The 19,972-nt window shown below is 39.0% G+C and overlaps 1 protein-coding gene across 2 annotated transcripts in view; it reads right to left on the bottom strand.

Annotated features, from left to right (window-relative positions):
• LOC110047131 (uncharacterized) overlaps positions 1-19,972 on the bottom strand; it is a 56,292-nt gene that overhangs the window by 21,850 nt on the left and 14,470 nt on the right. For both annotated transcript variants that reach the window (XM_089292591.1, XM_089292590.1), the window contains exons 4-24: positions 19,593-19,746; positions 18,613-18,791; positions 17,558-17,851; positions 15,261-15,557; positions 14,457-14,643; positions 14,081-14,280; positions 13,326-13,625; positions 12,252-12,566; positions 11,422-11,578; positions 9,990-10,180; positions 9,312-9,626; positions 8,240-8,530; positions 6,953-7,145; positions 6,286-6,536; positions 5,432-5,734; positions 4,728-5,030; positions 3,909-4,074; positions 3,117-3,298; positions 1,791-2,102; positions 1,050-1,343; positions 36-216 (exon numbers count right to left, since the gene is read on the bottom strand). In XM_089292591.1, the coding sequence (XP_089148717.1) occupies positions 36-216; positions 1,050-1,343; positions 1,791-2,102; positions 3,117-3,298; positions 3,909-4,074; positions 4,728-5,030; positions 5,432-5,734; positions 6,286-6,536; positions 6,953-7,145; positions 8,240-8,530; positions 9,312-9,626; positions 9,990-10,180; positions 11,422-11,578; positions 12,252-12,566; positions 13,326-13,625; positions 14,081-14,280; positions 14,457-14,643; positions 15,261-15,557; positions 17,558-17,851; positions 18,613-18,791; positions 19,593-19,746 (5,065 nt within the window). The remainder of the gene's footprint in view (positions 1-35; positions 217-1,049; positions 1,344-1,790; positions 2,103-3,116; positions 3,299-3,908; positions 4,075-4,727; positions 5,031-5,431; positions 5,735-6,285; positions 6,537-6,952; positions 7,146-8,239; positions 8,531-9,311; positions 9,627-9,989; positions 10,181-11,421; positions 11,579-12,251; positions 12,567-13,325; positions 13,626-14,080; positions 14,281-14,456; positions 14,644-15,260; positions 15,558-17,557; positions 17,852-18,612; positions 18,792-19,592; positions 19,747-19,972) is intronic.

Below are 19,972 nucleotides of genomic sequence, written 5' to 3'. Positions count from 1 at the left end.
AGCTTATTTACGTACTTACTTACGTACATACTTACGTGCAGTTCGGTTTTCCATCTATGTCCTCTGTATTGAAAGTATCGAAGGCAAGGACAAGTCGGTACTCCAGTAACCCAGGTGCAATAAGCCAGTAACAAACTACATTATTTGGATAGTCCTCTGGAAATCCAGGGCTTGTTATCTTACCCATTGTTTCGTAAACATAGCCCCGCATACAGCCTAAAATGAAATTCAAAGCAAAACTATGAAGCGTTATAGAGCGCGGACGTCGTATGAAATAGGACCAATTCATCACTTACAGCCTAATTAAATGTAACTTGGAAAAAGTAAGGATAATTTTCGAATTAACAACGTTGCAGTACCATTCATAAGCTGTCTATTCATTATTTTGTAAGCTTAACTAACTCTCTCTAATGGCGCCCCACTTTGAACAACAGTTGTTCGTAATAGGCATCCGGCCTGCTCTATTGGAAATCCGTGAAAATGACTGCTTTACTATTATTATTCGATGTTACGGTTCACTGCTAAAACTAATTTCTTCGATTCTTGTTGGCTTAAACTGATTGAATGAAGTTATATTTTTCATGGGCGAAGAGTGACTACAAGGCCCCGCCGCGAAAAACACTGTATTGTATTGTTATAAAAGGAGAAATTATTCATTGTTTATGAGGCTTCGCTTACGGAAACTTGTTGGTTTTGAAGAGAAGTCCTTAGGAGTGTCTATGACAATAAACTAATTTCTTAATGATTTTAAGATTTCCTTCGATGAAATTCTGTCTTTTGAGTTTTTACTTTTCGACGTCATTCTAAAGAAAATGCCTTTAATATGCAAGGTGCAGACATTTTGGCGGAATTTTCCACCCACACTGATGCGTTATTGAGAGTACTGTGTCTGTAATCTTATTGGCGATAACATTAGCTAAAAACATGCGAGAGACTTTTAGTTTATTTCAAAAAAAAAAAATACTCATCATTAATAGCTTATTTTAAATTTCCTGTACGGCCGGGGGCTTCTTCTCAGAAAATTAACTGTCATGCAAGAAGTCCTTTACCTGGTTGGACTAGCACCGACTCGCTCTTCACTCCGACGCCAACGGCTGTAAACCCTGCAACCCTGACCTCATAGATATCAGTATAAATAAAGTATTTGCTAATAATGACTTGCAAGGTGGATGGTCCAACTGTAACCATTGAATAATTTCCATCGTCTAAGAGGGTGCGATAGAAAATCTTGTACCCTAGTAGCTTTCCGTTCACACTATCATTTGCGATGTGAGACCAAGATACGTTTATAGAGTTCGAATCAGGACTTAGTGCAGTCACGTTACCGGGCGACTCGCTTGGGACTGAAAAATAACAAAAGTAATTACAGTATATTATATTAGTCTTATATTGTACCTAGATATATACCTGCCATGAAGGCAAAACACTGTTCCATAGCTGCCAAATTTCTATGATTCATTTTCTTTCTGTTTAGTACAGATACCCTTTCATACGAATATATGTTTTGGAGGGGAACTTTTCGTCTTGGAAACTCGATGATACTCTATTTACTGTCGGTTAGTCCCTTACAGTGTATCGTGCGGTTCATTGGGATGATCCGGATCAGGAACAATGATTCAAGAATGAGGCACCATGTTCCGCTTGATCTTGGGCCACGGATCCCTATCCTGATCATCTCTACGTACTCTTGGTAGGTTGTGGACTCACATAATTGATATTTTCACCCGAAAAATTCAGAATAACTATCTAATGAAAGCTGATAAAGGTAATATTTTATGACCAATATTTACCTCCTTCTACAGTGCTGACAGTGAGTATCTGACTTCCTTTGAAACTCAATGTTCCAGTAATCTTGTGAGCTGTTAAAGCCAGGACCTGCACACTGTATTCAGTTATTGCTCTAAGTCGCAGTACCTCTAACTGTATCTGTGTTATAATAGCTGTCGCTACAGTCGGCCCAGCATCTTGGTTGGTCGGTGTACATATAACAGCATACAGAAATAACACGTAAGGATCATCGGGGGCATAGTACGCCCAAGAGACGTTCATGCTTGTCGATCCTGTGGTCAAGATGCTGATATTCCAGTCGTTAACTACAGGAACTAAAAGAAATAGACGAAAATGGTTATTGCATACAATGATGTCAAAAGTTCGAATTAGGCAATGGCCCTAGCAAGCTCAATTAGGCCTTAACCCTTAGACGTTCCAGCAAAATCATGTCCTCACTGCGGCCGAATTGCCCTAAGCCTATTAATCTTTGTCTAATGAATGAAATCTAATTTTCATATGAAAGGATGAGCTCCAAAAATCGCTTTGAGAAAGAGGCAAGGGTAATTTGGAAATGACTTATCATTTTGTTGTTTATGACGTCGTAGCTTCAGCCATCTTGGATTCCGACACCATCTTGAATTTTGGGATTTTCTCAGAAAGTGAAAAAGAATCGAACGAAAACTGATGAAAAATTTATTCAACACTATAATGGATGAAAAAATAAAATGATTTATTTTTCTTTTAAATGGAGATATGAAGTAATATGTTTGGATTGGTCCAGCAAAGGTCACTCAGCCCAAACTGCACAAGTTCTCGTCAACCTTAGAGGACCTATAGGCCGTAAAGAGCGGAACCTGAATTAAGAAAGCACTCGCATTGGACGAAATGGGCAACGTTATATATTTGCTGACACTTGGCTACAACAAAAACCGAACTGAATATTCTCTACCACCATTAAATCGGTCCCGTGTCACTATTACAAGTACATTGGAGACGAATCTTGCTCCTACATTTTTCGTTTGACTCTTCAACTAAAAAGGACAACATTAACGGTGAGTTCACTGTTATATTCTCGACCACCGATAAAACTTTGAGTAAAGGGAGAATGCGTCGCCAAACTTTAAACTGGTATAATGGAGACGAATTACCTCTAATTATTCTTACTTAAACTAATATACGATTAAGTGGAAACACATAGGCTACAATCGAGCAGGCCTTGAGGAAGCCTGGAGCCGCTATATTACAATTTACATTTCTATTATGTTGAATGAGTAGTTCAACGAGTTTTTTGGAGGGCCCCTAGAGCACAAGTGTCATATATGTTAGCGAGGTACTATTTCCCTTACCATTTATTATTGATTCATCGATAATCAGGTAATGAGCTTGAAATCCCGTCCAGGAATCAGTGTAACGGGTGGATTTGTAATCGATGTGTAACTTCTGCGCCAGGAAAGTGAAGGCATCTCTCTGGCCACACAGGAGTTCAGGTCTTACACCACTGTCATCTTTAACAGTAACGTAGAATTCTCTGAAGAGAAACAAAAGACAGATATCATTTGATATATGATAAACCGATTTCTGTTTTGTTAATTTTCCAACTCATTTCCAGAAAGCGAGTTGAGCGTTGAAAATACCCCACCCAGAGGTTATCGGTCTGGTGTGTTTGATATATCTTCTCTATCAAAACCAAAAGCAGGAGAAAACGGAGAGATAAAATCGTAAAAATCTATGCTTATCGAAAGAAGATATTCAAATAATTTCCTTTGTTTCAACTACGTAAATTATGTTTTTGATTAGCAGTAATCTAAATTTGATTTCAATTGTTTCGTTTTGCTACTTACAGAACTTACAACATAAGCAACAAGGCTTGTACTATGAACAATTCATTGACCCTTTCTTGTTCTCCATAGAGCTATGATGCATGCAGAAAGTTTGGAGGGCAGTCGAACGAAACTCTAGCTTCTGGAGGATTCCCAAAAGTTCTTTAGCGCATTATAACTCAATGATGCACAGCAAAAAGTGTGAATGAATTGTTTTATGACTTTGTCAATTCTCTGCATGACGAAGTGAAGTTAACGTTGCTCACGTTATGATGTACACTCACGTATACTGGGTTCACTAATTAAACAGTGACATACCTGCATTTGTAGGACAGTGGAATATTAAAAACTGAAAAGGAGAGTAAAACGCTTTTGTTTCCGTCACCAGGGTCAATGTCCCAAATGCACTCTGAATATTCGATTCTTTTCGGAAACCCAGGACTTTGAATAGCCCCTGAACTGTTGCGTATTGCTGATCCACATTCTGAGGAAAATAATAACGAATTTTTAATAACTTCTGTACACCTGATTAATATAAGGTACTAGAGTTAAAGGGCTGATAATGAGCATATGTGACTTGTACGACTAGTACTGGAACGTTCAACTGCAGCGTTTTTAACCAATAGGCCTTGTTTGATTTAACAATTATTCCACGAACGAACGTTGGATACGAGATGATAGAAACAAGTGCGAGTTGAAAAATTGTTTTCGTTGAAAACGCTCCCGAAAAATAAATCGCGTGTACATTTTGCATATTCGTAGAGCATGGTATAATGGCTCATAGTGGGAGCTGGGGGTGGCCTCATGGTTAGTGCCCTCGACTCGGGATCGAGCGGTCCGGGTTGGAACCCTAACTTGGGACATTGTGCTGTTTGTTCTGGGAAAGAAACTTAACGCTCACAGTGCCTCTCTCCACCCAGTTGTATAAATGGGCACTGGCGAGTTCAATGCTGGGGGATAACCTTGCAATAGACGAGCGTCCATAGATGTAGAGACACTCCTAGTCGCTTCATGCTACATAGAAACCAGAGATAAGCAATGGCTTGATGATACATAAATATAATCTTTACAAACATAAATGTGCATAAAATATACATGCGGATACACTGATTATTTTACTGCAAAGAAATGACTTACTTGTCCTGATATACGCTGTGTTCTGGCCACTTCCTTCTCCTTTAGACGTGAACGCTTTTACCCATACTCTATAATCGGTATTCGGCTGAAGTCCAGTAATTGTCATCTCCAGTATGTCAGGGCCGACCGTTATATTGCTGACAGACTTGCCGTAGTCGTAGTACTTGTAAGCAGAGATGTAATATATTCGATATCCTCTCAAAATGCCGCGAGCATACTCTGGTGACAGCCTTTCCCACCTAATCCAAATCGTGTTGTAATCAATGGCACGATAATCATTGAAGTAAGGACTTTTGGCTGGCACTAAAATACAATAGAACAAAATTGAATGAATGTAATTGGGACCAATCCTGGGGGGGTTCAGAGGAAACCATGAGCCCTGGGAAAGCCAAAAGAAAAAAACCACACGTCCGTGTGAAGGTTGTTCCAGTGGGAAGAGGAATGAATGAATACATGTACATACATAGAGGTATTAAGCTTGTGTTATAAATATGCACCTGTTACTACTCTATTGTGGATAAATTTCAAAGGCTCTTAAGGAAAGAAAATATGCACAGGCTTCGATGACCAAGCGAGGTTTTTGTTTTTAATGTTAATCAAAAGACCTACTCAAATACATGGACCTTCAATTGAACAAAGAATGTCCTGTTTTTCGCCCATTATTCATTCTAATCTTTGCATCATATTATATCAATCAAGTTTACCTCCTTCCTCAGTTTGTAGTACTTGACCAGTATTACCACGTTGACTTTCGTCAGTTAGAATGGCGACCAAAATCAAGCTGTAGTTGGTAAAAGGTTCCAGTCTTGAGATCTTCATCTGAGTTTTGCCTGCAGGCAACCAAAGCGCCCTGTAATAACCTCGCGCAGAAATAGGCCTGTATAGTATGAGATATTTTTGAACTGAGGAAACGCCGAGAAAACTACTCGGAGGCGGCGTCCATGACAGATCTATAGATGAATTGCTGGCATTGGCTTGAATCCCAGTCCAAGAGTCTAATGTCTCTCCTGATTAAAGCAAAATATGGTAAAGTTAAACAAGGAGACTAAATTAGCCTATTATTACTACCTATTTTGTTTTTCTTTATCCTTAAATTAGCCCTTACGTGCACATTTCTTTCCAGGAGTACATCTTGTGTCCAAAACCATAACGGCATATTGAAACTTTTCAAACAATGGCAATATGGAAAGTTTGCCGTCAGACATTTGATTCCGAAAGAGGAACTACTCGTAGTGTATCAGACACTTAATAAGGTCCAGCCCCTCTCGTACGCTTTGAACTATAAACGAACGTGCAATCAAATATAAAACTAACACAGACTTCCCGCTGGGGCCCGGGAGGATATAGTCATGATCTATTATGATAGCTGGAGAGAGCCGTAATTATGTTACAGAGGGAGACATTGGGGTTTGCAGTATCGCGGTATTGGACAATTTTTCTTGCGGTATTTCGGTAATTTTAATTTCGTAATGCGGTATCGCAGTATACTCAGGACCTTAATGGCTTCTACTGCTTATTTAGTACAAATTTGCCAAAACAGTATAGGTTTTACATGTACCTGTTATGTCGGTGATATTTCTTTGTTCGGCTTTGTAATGTCCCACGACTGTTGAGTTATTGACTTTAGGACCATACTTATAGTCTCTGAAACCATCTGCACGAAGTTTTACGCCCGTTCCTTCAATCAGCAACGTCTCGTTTGTTAATTGGCCGCAGACATCCAAAAGAAACCGCTCATTATTATCATAATCGTAGTAATCAGCATCATCATTACCCGCTGTTCCTGGGATAGAAATACGAACTCCTCCACTGATATTTAATGAAAGAATAAGGAAAAAAAAAAAAAAGGAAAAAAAAGAAAAAAAGAAAAAAGAAACAGACTTCATTAATACGAAGTTTCTTGCAGTCTAAAGATAAACAATAATGGACAGCTGACAGACTGCAGCAGGCAAAGCTTAAGTGATGGAAGCTCTCAAGAATGACTGGTTCAAAACAACTTTAGCATTGTCTCTATTTTTGTTAGCTGGGAAGAAAAAGGCTATTTCGTGTCGTTTCGGTAGGACAGCTCAGTTTTGACTGCCGCTCGTGCTGCGGGCTCAGCCGCTGTATGCAAGGATAATTCTCTTAAGTGTAAAGTGATATGAAAATGACACTTTGTGATGCTCATCATAAGGCCAGTTTGTATGCATCTTATTAACGTTCAATCTTGGACATAAGTGGTTTACCTGCAATAGCCATCGTTTTGTTGACCGAGAGAAAACTCAGCAAACGTCAACCATATAATCGATGTGTCGGATTTAGGGTTGACCTTCCACAGGCAGCGAGTTTCTTGGTACGATACAAAATAGTAAGCATCGAAGATGACATTCTTAGCGCTGGAGAAGTTGCCGCTATCCTCTGTTAGGTAGCTACCACACACTGTGAAAACGAGGAGGACAATCTCAGTCAATACGGGGTAAAAGTATCGGGAAAGTCAAGTCTGTACTAGAACGTAATACTGTCTTGAGGAAGAGAAGACTCAAAATTGACAATATGAATAAACATACTAGGATTGTAGTCACTAAAATGCTCGCTCTGTTATGGAAACTTACAATAACCTCTTGTTACGCATACCTCCATTCGACATGGTTTTCCATGCATGTTCTTTTTTTTTTTCCTTTTCCTTCGCAAAAGTCGAGGAGTTAAAGTTTGATTCCTACTAAGATTAGATATCTGGGTTAACCCGGCTTTGGACAAGAAACGACGGCAGCGGGATAGCTAGGCTACTACCAACCCTTCCCTGCGAGAGTTCCGCCAGAACTTTCAAAAGAAACAACAACAATTTTCTTTGTTTTCTTTCATTTTAAAATTACATGTTATTTGGCCTGCGGATAGCAAGTGCTGATCTAGGCGGGCCATAAATCGCTTATGCATATAACTAGATTAATTAAATAACAATAATAAAAGTTAATTTAAGATTAAAGATATAGTTAATATTATTATCGTTTCTGTATATTAAGACTACTAAAATAAAATCAGGTGAGAATAATTCGAGAAGACATTGATTTTAATCACTTAAAAGATTTCAGTTTTCAGTTGGTTTTTTTTCTCACTTTCATTAAAAATTCCTGTTTTATTCTACGGTGACATTCCATAATTATTTGTCAGTGTTTCTTGATGTTCCCATGGCACACATCGTTTTTCTTAATTCGATCCTACGATTTTCTACCTCAGTCAGCCAATCAAATGCGGAGTCAAGACCTTTTGACGCATTTTGAATTTGACCCCAATGTGATTGTTATTTTAGTTACGTTATTGTCGTTTTCAAGTTGTTAAATTTTTTTGTGGGGTGGGGGGGGGGGGGGGGGGGACAGTAGTTGGTTTGGTTTTGCTTTTGTTTGTTTGTTTTTTCTTGTTTTATGGCTGGTCACAATCTTTTCTCCCCAAGGTTCGTTGAAGAGGAAAGACTGGTTAACCAGGAGGCTGAACTTTAACCGTTTTAGGAGACATCAATACGTTATTTTAAAACTTACATGTTGCTGCAGCGTATCTATATTTCCCAATTCCTTTTCTGGTAAAGCCGGCGACAGCAATGAAGTATGTCGATCCTTCCTTCAGGTTGCTTAACGTAATTGTTGTTGTGTTTGTATCTGTCTTCATCGTGTTGATACTCGTATTCGGTTCATTAAGAGAAACGTATGTGATATTATAGCCCAGTATTCTTCCTTGAGCGTCTTCAGGACGAATATCTTCCCGGGTAAAGCTGATGCTGTGATCACGAACGTTCATATTCCAGTTGTACAAATAAGGTCCTGATCTAGGTACTGAGGAAATAAAAACTCAAAAATAAGTCAGTGAAAGGCAAGGATTCTGAATCTGCTATAAGGATTTGTCGCACGAATGCAATCCCTTTCTGTATTTGGTATTACGGTAACCAAATTCCGAAATCCCCGGCTACTGTGAGATATTCTGCAATTTCAAGTCAGTGGCCTGATATGGCTACGATATCATGGTCAGTTGGCTGAATTTGGGTACGGTAAATACCTAATCGCACTTTTTTATTGGTACGCTTCGGCGGGATATCAGGTTCTTTTGGCCTCGGAATTGCATGGATATTTGTGCTTGACCACGTCTCGGCAAAATACGACGAATTATGACCAAACTCGCCTGATATGCCGTTGAAGCGTGGTAAAAAGGTACGATTAGGTACAAGAACGAATTCTTGACAGAGAGAGTAAATAACAACACATAGAGCAAAGCACGCTATTACTTCGCCTTCCTCTTAACTTATTTCTTCGATAGAGGCATTTGAGACGTGAAATGGTACATCTTTAAAACGGCTCTTAAACAAGAAATATTAAAAGTAATGGAATGACTTTTTGATGTATCCAACAGCATTGTTGGAGTTCTGTTTTTTTTTTTTTTTTTGGCTGTTACAAAAAGAACGCCTGACCACAGGTTAGATTGAAAGTCCAAGTTGTTGTACAAAGGAACTTTCAATCTTGGATACGTCTAACTGTCAATTAACACTGCTTCTAATATCTCTTCTTAAAGCTTTAACAAGCAGCTGATCGTAAATAGAACCTGGCATAATGATAAACTTACCACCTTCATCTGTTTGGACAACTATGGTATCACTTTTATAGACGTCCCCATTCACATCAACCAGGTAAACAAGGACTATGTACTGACTGAATACCGGGAGGTTTGGCACATTAATTGATGTGTTCGAGGAGTCCGCTATACGAAGAAACGAAGTTGTTCTTCCATCTTTGTAATATAACTGTGGCCTCGTTTGATTCAAGGACAAAATGAAGAAATCAGCTTGTAAGTCTCCTGGTACGTTGCTCCAGTCAACAAATAAACTCGTCTGGCTGGTGTTGTAACCATGTATATTCCATGCAATTGAAGGAGAAAGAGCTACAACGTAAAGAAACAAGATCGTAACAGTTTAAAAATTAGGACAATGACCCTAAAATAAGGCATTTACTACGGAAGATCCGAGCAAACTTAAACGCTGAGGACTTTGCGTTTACTTGTTTTTGTTGTTGTTCTAGTCGTTAATACTCACGTTTTAAAAATAACATGGAGAACAAGAAATAACAAGAAAAGCTATTATGACTATTATACTATTCGAGTTCTCCTCAACTAGCCCGGAATGGCAGTCATCTCCCTCTCTCAGCCTAATTCAAGGGCTACTCTCCAACGTACCTGTAAACGCTGGTTTCCTCATTAATTTTTTTTAAAGAAAGACAAAATTTAAAAAGGGACTTTCAGGTATACCTGAATGAAGGCTTCTTCTTACTACGACGAATTCTAGCCTCAAACGGCTGTAACGGCTGTACAGTTGGGTGTGTAAAGTAACGAAGTTTCCTTCTCCAAACTGCAATTCTACCACGCCGCGATGATCTTCAAAGCATCGTTCACGAGTGAAGATCTCAGTACCATTACTTGAAAAAACCTTAAGAAATTCACTGGGAAAAAAAGAAAAACAGCAGAAGAATCAGAATGTGAAAGGTCCCTCGCTTTTCTGTGCATGTTCCGTTGTGCGTGACGCGAAATTAAGAACGCGCAGGAAGAATAAAGAACCAACGCGCGCGCGAGGGCGCAAGTGTTTCGCTAAAAAGGTATTTTGCCATTTGCGAATAATTAACAAATAAAAAAGCCTAAGGCGTGTATTACACTGTGATAAAAGACGACGGGCATTTGAGAACGCGTGGGAAATGTAGAAAACACCAGCCCCAGGCGAGTGTTTTCTACATTTCTCGGAAGAGTGTTATTAAATTTCCGGAGTGTTTTATCACAGTGTAATACACGGCTTAGGCATCTTCATTTGCTTTATGATACAACGAAAAACAATAAAACACGCTTTTTCTATGTCTTATACTCTGATAAAACATGAATTTTTGACCAATCAGAGCACTCGCAGGGTCCTATCTATATTATAACAAACTTTAAAATATGAAAACTGGTTATCCCGAAATAGCCAAACGCCTCCGTCGAATGTAACCAAAATACTAGGGATTTTAAATATATTTTCATTTCAGTCTTAAAGAGAAAGGCTCGTACTCAACTTGGCTGCTTTATTTCTCTTCAAAAATAAAACTCGCGGTGCTGGAAACTGGCGATGGTTTTTCATAGATGATCTGTTTTGTCGTGCTTAGTTTATTTTCAAGGACATAAAAGGAAAATAACCGTTAAGTCGGATGAATATGGGAAATTTAATTTCACTTCGCATGTTGCATAGAGGTTTGCTTTCTATTGGGCTGGCTGTGTTTGCCAGTAGCTTTGTGTTTGGTCTGTGTCTTTAGATATAGGCCTTGCGGAGGGGAAATGCATTAGCTTACTGAATTTTCATGGTCCATTTAACTAGCATTTATGCAGTGAGTAGTATGCCAGGATCATCGTGAAATTGCACATACAAGAGAAAGAGAGAGGCCTAAGGCTTGTTTGAAGAAGTAAAGAAACAATTTGTCCTCGGATTTCAACATTATGGACATCGCATATGTTCACAGAGCTTCATAGATATGCTGATATCGCTAGCAGCATATCGCCAACAAGAAAAAAGAAAATGTTTTCTTTTTCTCCTTTAAATTCAGGCATTCTTCGTGTAGGGTAACAAAAATCACAGATCTAGGACAAAAACCGGGCTCAAAAAATGTCAACAACTTGGAAATAAAGACGTTTAAAGCAACCTTAAGTCACCAAAACTCACCTCCCGCAATAATCAAGATGGAGTTCTTTTAACGAAAGAAGGAGGACTGCATTAGTGATGCCAACACTTCCTATCGTCCAGTTACACTGTAGCTCACTGTAGTCTGATTTGTTAAGGTGGATTGTTCCAAAGGACTGGTTAAAATTACCACCACAACCTTATAAAGCAAAATATAATGCAAAGGAACTTAAAAACTGTCTGCCTAAATTCATATTCATTTTTCAGCAGGGTGTAAAGAAATTGATCTTCGTCATGGAGACAAGTAAGAAAGCGATTCAAAAGAAATTTTTAAATTTACTCCTTGTTTAGATTTATTTTGCTTGATGGTCTTGAAAAACTTTTGCTTGTATTTTTACACTTAAATCGATTTGCACGGGCTTTTCTTTCGTTCGTGTGCAAGGGCAATTCACTTTTTCCGAGAAGTGAGAACAGCGCCAAGTTGATTCGAAAAACGCAGTTTGCAAACATGTTTGCCATAGAGGCTTCAGGTGACATGACCATGCAATTGACACAATAAAATGTTCCCCGAAAATATTTAGTACAGATTATACAAAGTTTTACCACCAAAGCTTAAATACTTCGATTATGCTTCCACCCCACCCCTAGGCTAAATAAGGGATTAACTACGGACCCATTGCTAACCTTTTTAAAAAAATGTATAAAAAAAAAGAAAAAAAAAACATACACAAACTCAGTTCGAATTTTATCTTGCTTGATTGCCCTATCTCAGACTCTACATTGGCTGGAAAAGTGATTTTGGTCGACCTTGACAAACCAAGGTCAGCGGCTCAACTTGTCTAGTCTACCCGACAATGTTTGCCAGCACTCACCGACTACGAATGAGATCCATGGCGACCGAGGTCCCTCACCCACTGAAGTGAAAGCAGCAACCGCTATTTGGTACTTGCTTCCTCCATTCAAACCACGCAGCACCATTTGGAACACGTTTGGGTCCTCAATGGTAACGTTTTCTGCCTTATCTCCATAGTAGTAATTGTAATAGTAATCCTTGTAGTCTCTGTAGTAGACTGTGTAACCCCGTATCTGGCCATTCGTATACTGTGGCTTGACCGCATCCCAAAGAACCAGAAGCTCATTTGGTTGGAGGTTGACCACGTGCACATTTGTAGGTGGCCCACTAGGAGCTTAAAGAAACGATATGTCATGTTGTTTTGATTATTTGTTGTTGTTTTTGTCATGGTATTGATTAATTGCTGCTGTTGTTGCTATCCTTAAAGAGGGGTGGGGGAGGGGGGCGCTGTCGTTGTGAAGTTTTGAATCCGTTACCGTTGTCCTACCTATTAGGCGTCTTAGTAAGAAAGCAAGGCTCAGGGATTCACTCAGTACCGACTGATGTTTGTTGTTGTTGTCATTGTATTGGTATGTCCGTCATATAGTTTTTTGTTTTTGTTTTTGTTTTTTGTTTTTTGTTGGATACTGTTGTTGGGGAGGAGGAGGCTGTCGTTGTAAAGTTTGGGTTCCAAAACAGTTGCCCTACCTACTGGGCTACGCAGAAATAAGGGAGCAAGCTTGTATAACATGAGTGTTACCTAGCTCAACATAATTATTGCATTGCAGCTGCATGTGCTATTCATATCTTCCTTGCTAAAACTTATCACCATAATGGTTAAGGAAGCGCTCTCTTCCCTGACCAGGGTAGAAGAGTCAGTGTAGACTAACAATGTTCTCATTTTCTAAATCTCGCCAAGCCATGGCACAGCAATTTTTCTATGGCTTCTTGCGGTCACCAGTTTCCTATCTTAAGAGGGCTGACGCCCATTATTGCATATTTCCATCAATACGAAATATTGTAGAGTCAATGGGCTAATTTTTAGCTTGTAAAAGTAGGTTTATACAAAGATAATAACTCCCTTAACTTTGAATTGTTGCCACACGGTGCTTACCTCCTTCACCAGTCGTAATATTTGTTATTTCAGTGGAATAAGTGACATTTTCGACGCCTCCTGTGAACGCAAGTACCTGGAATTTGTACATTCGGTGTGGCTTTAACAGCCTGTGTACAAAATAGTATCGATCGTACAAAGAACTGACTTTGAACAGAACAGATAAATTTGTGTTTTCCTCGGTGAACATAACCATAAAGTGACTAATGGATACATTGAGAGGAAAATCTGTCCACTCCACAGACACTGACGATGACGTACTGTTGTGAACTGATAGATGCCATGATGATAGTTCAGTATCTGTCAAAAAAGAACAGGCAATAACTTTATGAATAAGATGTTTGAAATGTGAAGCGAACCAGATCAATTATTGCGAGAAAAAATATCTATCTGAGAATCACAAATTAACACTCCATGATCTGCACAGCCATGGTGATGACCTTCTCAAAGTGTGATGACGATTATGACGACGGTGATGATGATGATGATGATGATGATGATGATGATGATGATGATGATTATGATATCATTTTAGGGCTTGTAACGTTTTGTTTTAGATAATTTGAGTTGCAATGAGCATTTGAACATATCTATACGGAATTTCTGGACGACAAATTCTTCATTATTATTGTTGTGTTATAGCTTTGTGCTCCCTCTGTAATTCTGCTAACAAACTCGTTGTTCCCTCACCACGTATAGAATCTAGTGCTACTCTTTACCTATAGAATAGATAGATTGATTGATATGTTTGATACCTATCAAGGGTTCGTCAAGTCCAAGATACGAGACTGAAAAGCCATTTGAATAGCTGTAGGTGTCCGTATATTGAAGTGCTAACTCTGATTGGTTGCCGTGAACAACAAGAGAAAACGGTTCTCGGTAATAACCGCATAATAAGGTGTCATTATTGTGCTGGGCGTCTTCTCCAGTCGTCACGCGAAGCCAATTTTTTGATCTGGGTGGAAGAAAAAAGTTATCACGGTTACACCCCATAGACTGAGCGTGAGGAGAGGTGAGTTTCAACTCCTGCGCTAATATTATTGCTCTTTCAGTAGCTAGTATTCATAGCTCTTCATACCATGCCCAGGCATTTGTTGTTTACTTTGATAGTTATAATAAAAAAACTCTCACCTGCAATAAGGGCCATCGCCTTTTATATCAAAGGAATTAAAATCTATCCATATCGCTTTGACAGCGCTCCCGCCAAGTTGCGGCTCAATTGTCCAGCGGCAGTAATGTAATCCGTGAAAGGAACACGGGTAATTAGGGCTGTACAGTGTACCGTTTCTCGCAGTCAACGTACGTTGCGGTTCGCAAGCTGAAAAAAATAATCAACGTTGCAGCGTCTATTTTATCAGTTGGACACACCGTTATCCAAGAGCAAGTGATTTTAACAGGCCATTTTCGGGTTGGCTTTTACTTTTGTGTAAAAACGAATCTTAATGCGAAGGCATTCATATGAAAACTTGTTCCGCCAACTGAAGAGGTTTATTTTCATGTAAATCAAACTTATTTTCATATGAAAGGTTTCGCACGCGGATCCGTTTTGAAACAGAGGCACAAGGTATTAAACTCGGAAAAGGCCTATTAGTTTGAGCCCTAAAAAATTTTCATTATTGTAAGCCCCTGCACTTCCTCTCCTGAGGACAATTGTAGTTTAAGGTATCAGTATCCCCCAAACGACCAACCTGTTTTTACACCGAGCTTTACGGTCGGATTGAGTATCAAGGTTTTCGAATGCATGCGCATGATGAGAGGAGGAGGACAAAACGAAAACTGATACTTATACTTAGATAACTGTGCCTCGCATTTGGTTTCCCATTTCTTGGGCTGGCGCTCTAAAGGGAATTCATGCGTTCAAGCATAAAACTTTCTTTTCTGACGTCCGGTGCAGTTAAACTAAGCAAATCACGATGCTTACATTTGGCCACTTACTTGTGAAAACGTATTGCCAGTCATATGGTCCAACTCCTTTAGAGGTAAACCCAGCGACCCCTACGTTGTACTTTGTTCCTGGCAGGAGCCCAGTTAAAATGTAACTTCTGGTTGATGCACTGACGTTGACCTGATCGGATACTTTTGGGATTGCATAGCAAGAAGTTTCGTACAAAATGTTATAGCCAAGAAGTTTGCCATTGTGATATTCTTGGGAAATTGGATGTATTGAGATGTTGATGTTGTCGACTCCAAGATATTTGTTGTTAACAGACAGGTAAGGACTTCTACTGGGTACTACGATGAAGAGAGAGAGAAAGAAAACACAACAACGTATATAAAATAAAAAAATCATCTTTTAACGGAAGTGGTAGCGAAAAGGGCATTTTAATATTTTCGGCGGCTTTTCGAAAACAAAATTTAATGCCAATTAACAATTAGATTATGAGCTGATTTTCTATGGGGCTATAGTTGATGAGGCCGACGGCCGAAAAAACTATCACCTCATAGAGCGAATAATCTAATTGTTTTAGTAGAATTCTTACTAAAGTTTACATCAAATAATGGTTTCCAATTATTTTTCCACGTATTATTAAACTTTGTGCCTTAAAAATGTCGCTCGGATTGAATTGTCATTTAAAATTGAAGCTGTGTACGCGCGCGCATCATTTTTTTTTTTTTCACTAATTTCAACCTTTTTTAGAGTCAAGAAACCGTAAATGTCCTTCGTTTAGTCTTCTCAGGAATTTAATTATCCATTTGCATCAAAATTTTCCTCCAGAACTTTGGAAAAACGAAAAAAACCTCGCCATTGCCTAGACGACCTCCAGCCACTGCACACTAATGGCTGATAGTATACGATTAGCTCAGCCAATCAGATTGCAGCATTTGCATTAGTATACTAGTAGAATTCTACTAATTTTAATTAGTAGAATTCTACTAGTATACTAATGCAAATGCTGCAATCTGATTGGCTGAGCTAATCGTATACTATCAGCCATTAGAGTGCAGTGGCTGTCGGTCGCCCACAAAATGCGACATTTTTATCGAAGTTTTGGAAGAAAGTTTAGATGTAAATGGATAATTAAATTCCTGATAAGACTAAAAGAAGAACAATAGCGGTTTCTTGACTTTAAAAACTTGAAATTATTGAAAAAACGGTTGTGCGCGCGTAAACAACTTCAAATTTACCAAGGACAATTCAATGCGTGCGATCTTGTTAAAGCGTAAAGTTCAATAATGCGTAGAAAAATAATTAAAAACCGTTATTTGCGTTTATCTCACTTAGAATTCTACTAAAACAATTTGGTTATTCGCTCTCGTTTTTCTCGAGCTCATAATCTAATTGTTAATTTGCATTATAACCTGGTACGGGTGCAAAATGCTATGTGCGAGTCTGGATTCCTTGCAACTAGCTCATAAAACAAAAGATTCATTGTCCGGACAATAACAGTTTTTTGCTTCCTCTTGGTGAATGTTTAACCTGAATTAGCGATGCATGGCGAGGGCATTCTTATGATGGTTGGAACAAATTAGCATTTACTGGCACCCAACAAGCGAATTAACTCGATCTCCCATGTGGTTTTCGGATTCGTCAGCTCACAAGCAGAAGAAGTCAATCTATGTTCACTTTGCCTGCACCTTTCACCCTTATCCTGGTCACAGGCTTTTGCTTATGAGATAGTGGACTTTTTGCCCTCTTCTCTACTGGGTAGGAATTTCTGTAATTTGGAATGGATGGAAATTGTTTTTCAAGCTGCTGTGTGGCTAGCCACATAGTCAGAGTTTATCCAATCAGAAGCTTGTTTGTATTTCGTCGATCACCTTTCCCAGCAAACAAAGCAACCCCAAGCAATAGTGCTCATTGCTGTGAAACTGCTCTTGTAGAGAGACAGCATGACTGAACACAACAATTCATTGGGTACATTTGTTTGTTTACATTTGTTTCATCTTTAAGCAATAGAGCACTTTTCCCGTGTTTACATAGCCTCATCTAAACACGAGGAACGTTGGGAGAATTCGAGACAGTTATGTAAACCTTCGACTACGTCTCGGGTTTGCATATCTTTCAAGACTTCTCCGAGCATCCCCCACCCCTCCCCAGCCCCGTGTTTAGATGACGCTATCTAAACACAGAAAAAGTGCTCTATTGCTTTTATGAAATAATTCTCAAAAATATACGCGAATTTAAAACGTCACAACCGTTTTTACATACTCTCATGTAAACACACTTATCTACCAATGAGAGCGCGCGTAACAGCTCAGTTATTTTATAAAGCTTTACTTTTAACACTCACCACCTTCCTCGGTAAAAAGCAATGCTTCTGAACTCCTGTGTGGTTGTCCTAGTACATCCACGACAACAGCGAAGAGACGATACTCAGTGCCACCTTCAAGTCCGCCTATCGTTATGGACGTGACGTTTGGAAAAACAATGTCCCCTGCTATCTCTTTACCATCAGTAGTTTCCACTATTGCAACATAAGCCCGCACCTGGTTTCCAAGAACATCGGTCAGATTTGGCCATTGAAAGGTAATACTCGATTGTGAAACATTTAGGACGGTGACATTCCATCCATCCACCTGTGGTGCTGTAAATGATGTTAAAAAGTCATTTTAACGCATTAACATTTTAACATCTATATAGCTGGTCAAGTGCAGTGGAACTGATTGTTTGAAGCAAACTAATAAACAGCAATAGTAATAGTTTTGGTAGCCGCTGCGAAAACTTTGCACGGATTTAAAGATCTTGGATGCTCGGCGAGCTCTTTGTCATTTCGAACTATAACCTTGATCTACCCGGTTTGTCTCCCTATCCACATCGCTATGTGACTCGCTATTATCTTAACTGTCCGACATTTGCAAATACCTCCTTGAAAAAACTGATTCAATTGCTTTAACAGAAAATGTCTTTTTACTAACTTATGAAAGTTGTCAACCACGTTACTAATTAAACACAAGCAGCTTGACCAAATAAAATCACATTCCGCTTGTAAAACTATGCACATGCATAGATTTATTACTAAGGCAAATAGACAGAGGTAGTTAAAAAGAAAATTATAAATGTTATGGTCTTGGAGTTGTGAGTTGATGATCATCCGAGAATAGCAAAGTCAAACAATGGATCTTTTCGGCGATACGGCGGCCATTTTGAATTCTATTCTTTCAAATAGCTATAATGGGACGCCCAGGGGGGAAATTAGTGTGCCTTATTTGCCACCTAAGCATCCTATAATAGTTACTTGAAGCAATAGAATTCAAAATGGCCGCGTATCGCTAAAAAGGTCCATTCATGAACAGTTCCTGGAGACATATATAATAGCATCTACAGGAGTAATTTGCTATTCCTTACCTTTGTCAATACTGCCGTTAAGGATGGCATATCGGGCAGTAAAGGTATTATACTTGTCCATCGCTCTAACTTCGACAGAAGCATTCAGGGTTGAAATACTGAGAAACGCCCCTTCATCTGGGCCACAGTATCTGTCCAAAAGCCTCTTACCATAGCCATCCTTAACGTATATACTAAAACTGAAAAAAAGGTACAATTAACTGAAATGGATATTGAACGAATTTCATCTGATTACGTTAAAGGATTTCGCCTATTTAATAGCATTTTAAGTTCGAAGAATGTGCGAGTAGGGCTTGCACTGAGTTCATCTCAATCGTCTTCAATTGGCATTTAGTTGTTAGATCTGCTGCAATTGTATCTCTGGCTTCCTGGCTCAGCTCTTTTAAGGGAGCTGTTAACATGTGTCCATCCGCACAAGGCTGTCAGCATTAGTTAGACTCTACCACAAATGTCAACAAATTTGCCTTCACCAAATTCTGAATTTCATAAAAAGCACCTGCAAACCAGTAAACTCGACCATTTGCTAACTGAAAAATGTCCATCGCAAACGAAATTAGACCCCTTCTGCATTCTCTCGGTGAAACAGTATAACTTAATCGATGTTTTCCTTACTTCAATAGAAGACAAGTCTACCAGTTTTGACTCTCCTTGGCATAAAATAGTGGCTTGCTCCGAATGCTTTTGAAGTTTGTAAGGATAAATAAGAATAACAGTTTTTACTTGTAACATGGAATTGATGATATAGATATATTTGCAAAATAAGCAAAATTTCATCTAGTGCGAAAGAAGCCTAGCTGGGCTTCCAACAATTTGAAAATGATAATTTCACATCACAGTGATATATTTAGTCATTTTTTCAGTAACTGAGAAGTGCGACGAAGACTTAATACATGTACTAAGACCATAGTAACTCCTACTCACGAGATAACCAACACGCTAAATAAAACAAAAAACCCCGAAGCACTGACTCTGTATCTTACCTACAATAATAAACGGGATCAATAGCAAGAATCACGTGATCACCATTTGGTTCATAGACGTCTCCAATGTTCCACTGACACTCGCTCTCAGTTATGCTGTCACCCCTTTGGAAGGAGAGTTCTTCCAGTGGTTCCTTCACAAGACCACCGCATACTGAATAATAAAAAGTTAGTCTAAGTTGGTCATTTGAACTTCCGTTTTTGCATTGATGGAACTAATTCCATTATGAACAAAAATAACATACTAGAGGGGCACCATCATGAGCATAACTTCGAAGAGTCAAACTTGAAAGACGTGTTTTTATTGATGGAAACCTAAACATGGTGATCTATATAAGCGCATTGAAAGGGGAAGGGAGGTTACATGAATGTTAAAGCTA

Source organism: Orbicella faveolata, unplaced genomic scaffold, assembly GCF_042242905.1.
Source record: "Orbicella faveolata isolate gen_17 unplaced genomic scaffold, um_ofav_v1 contig_24, whole genome shotgun sequence".
Lineage (NCBI taxonomy): Eukaryota > Metazoa > Cnidaria > Anthozoa > Scleractinia > Merulinidae > Orbicella > Orbicella faveolata.
The sequence above is the reverse complement of the archived record's forward strand: the minus strand, read 5'-3'. Positions and strand labels throughout refer to the sequence as shown.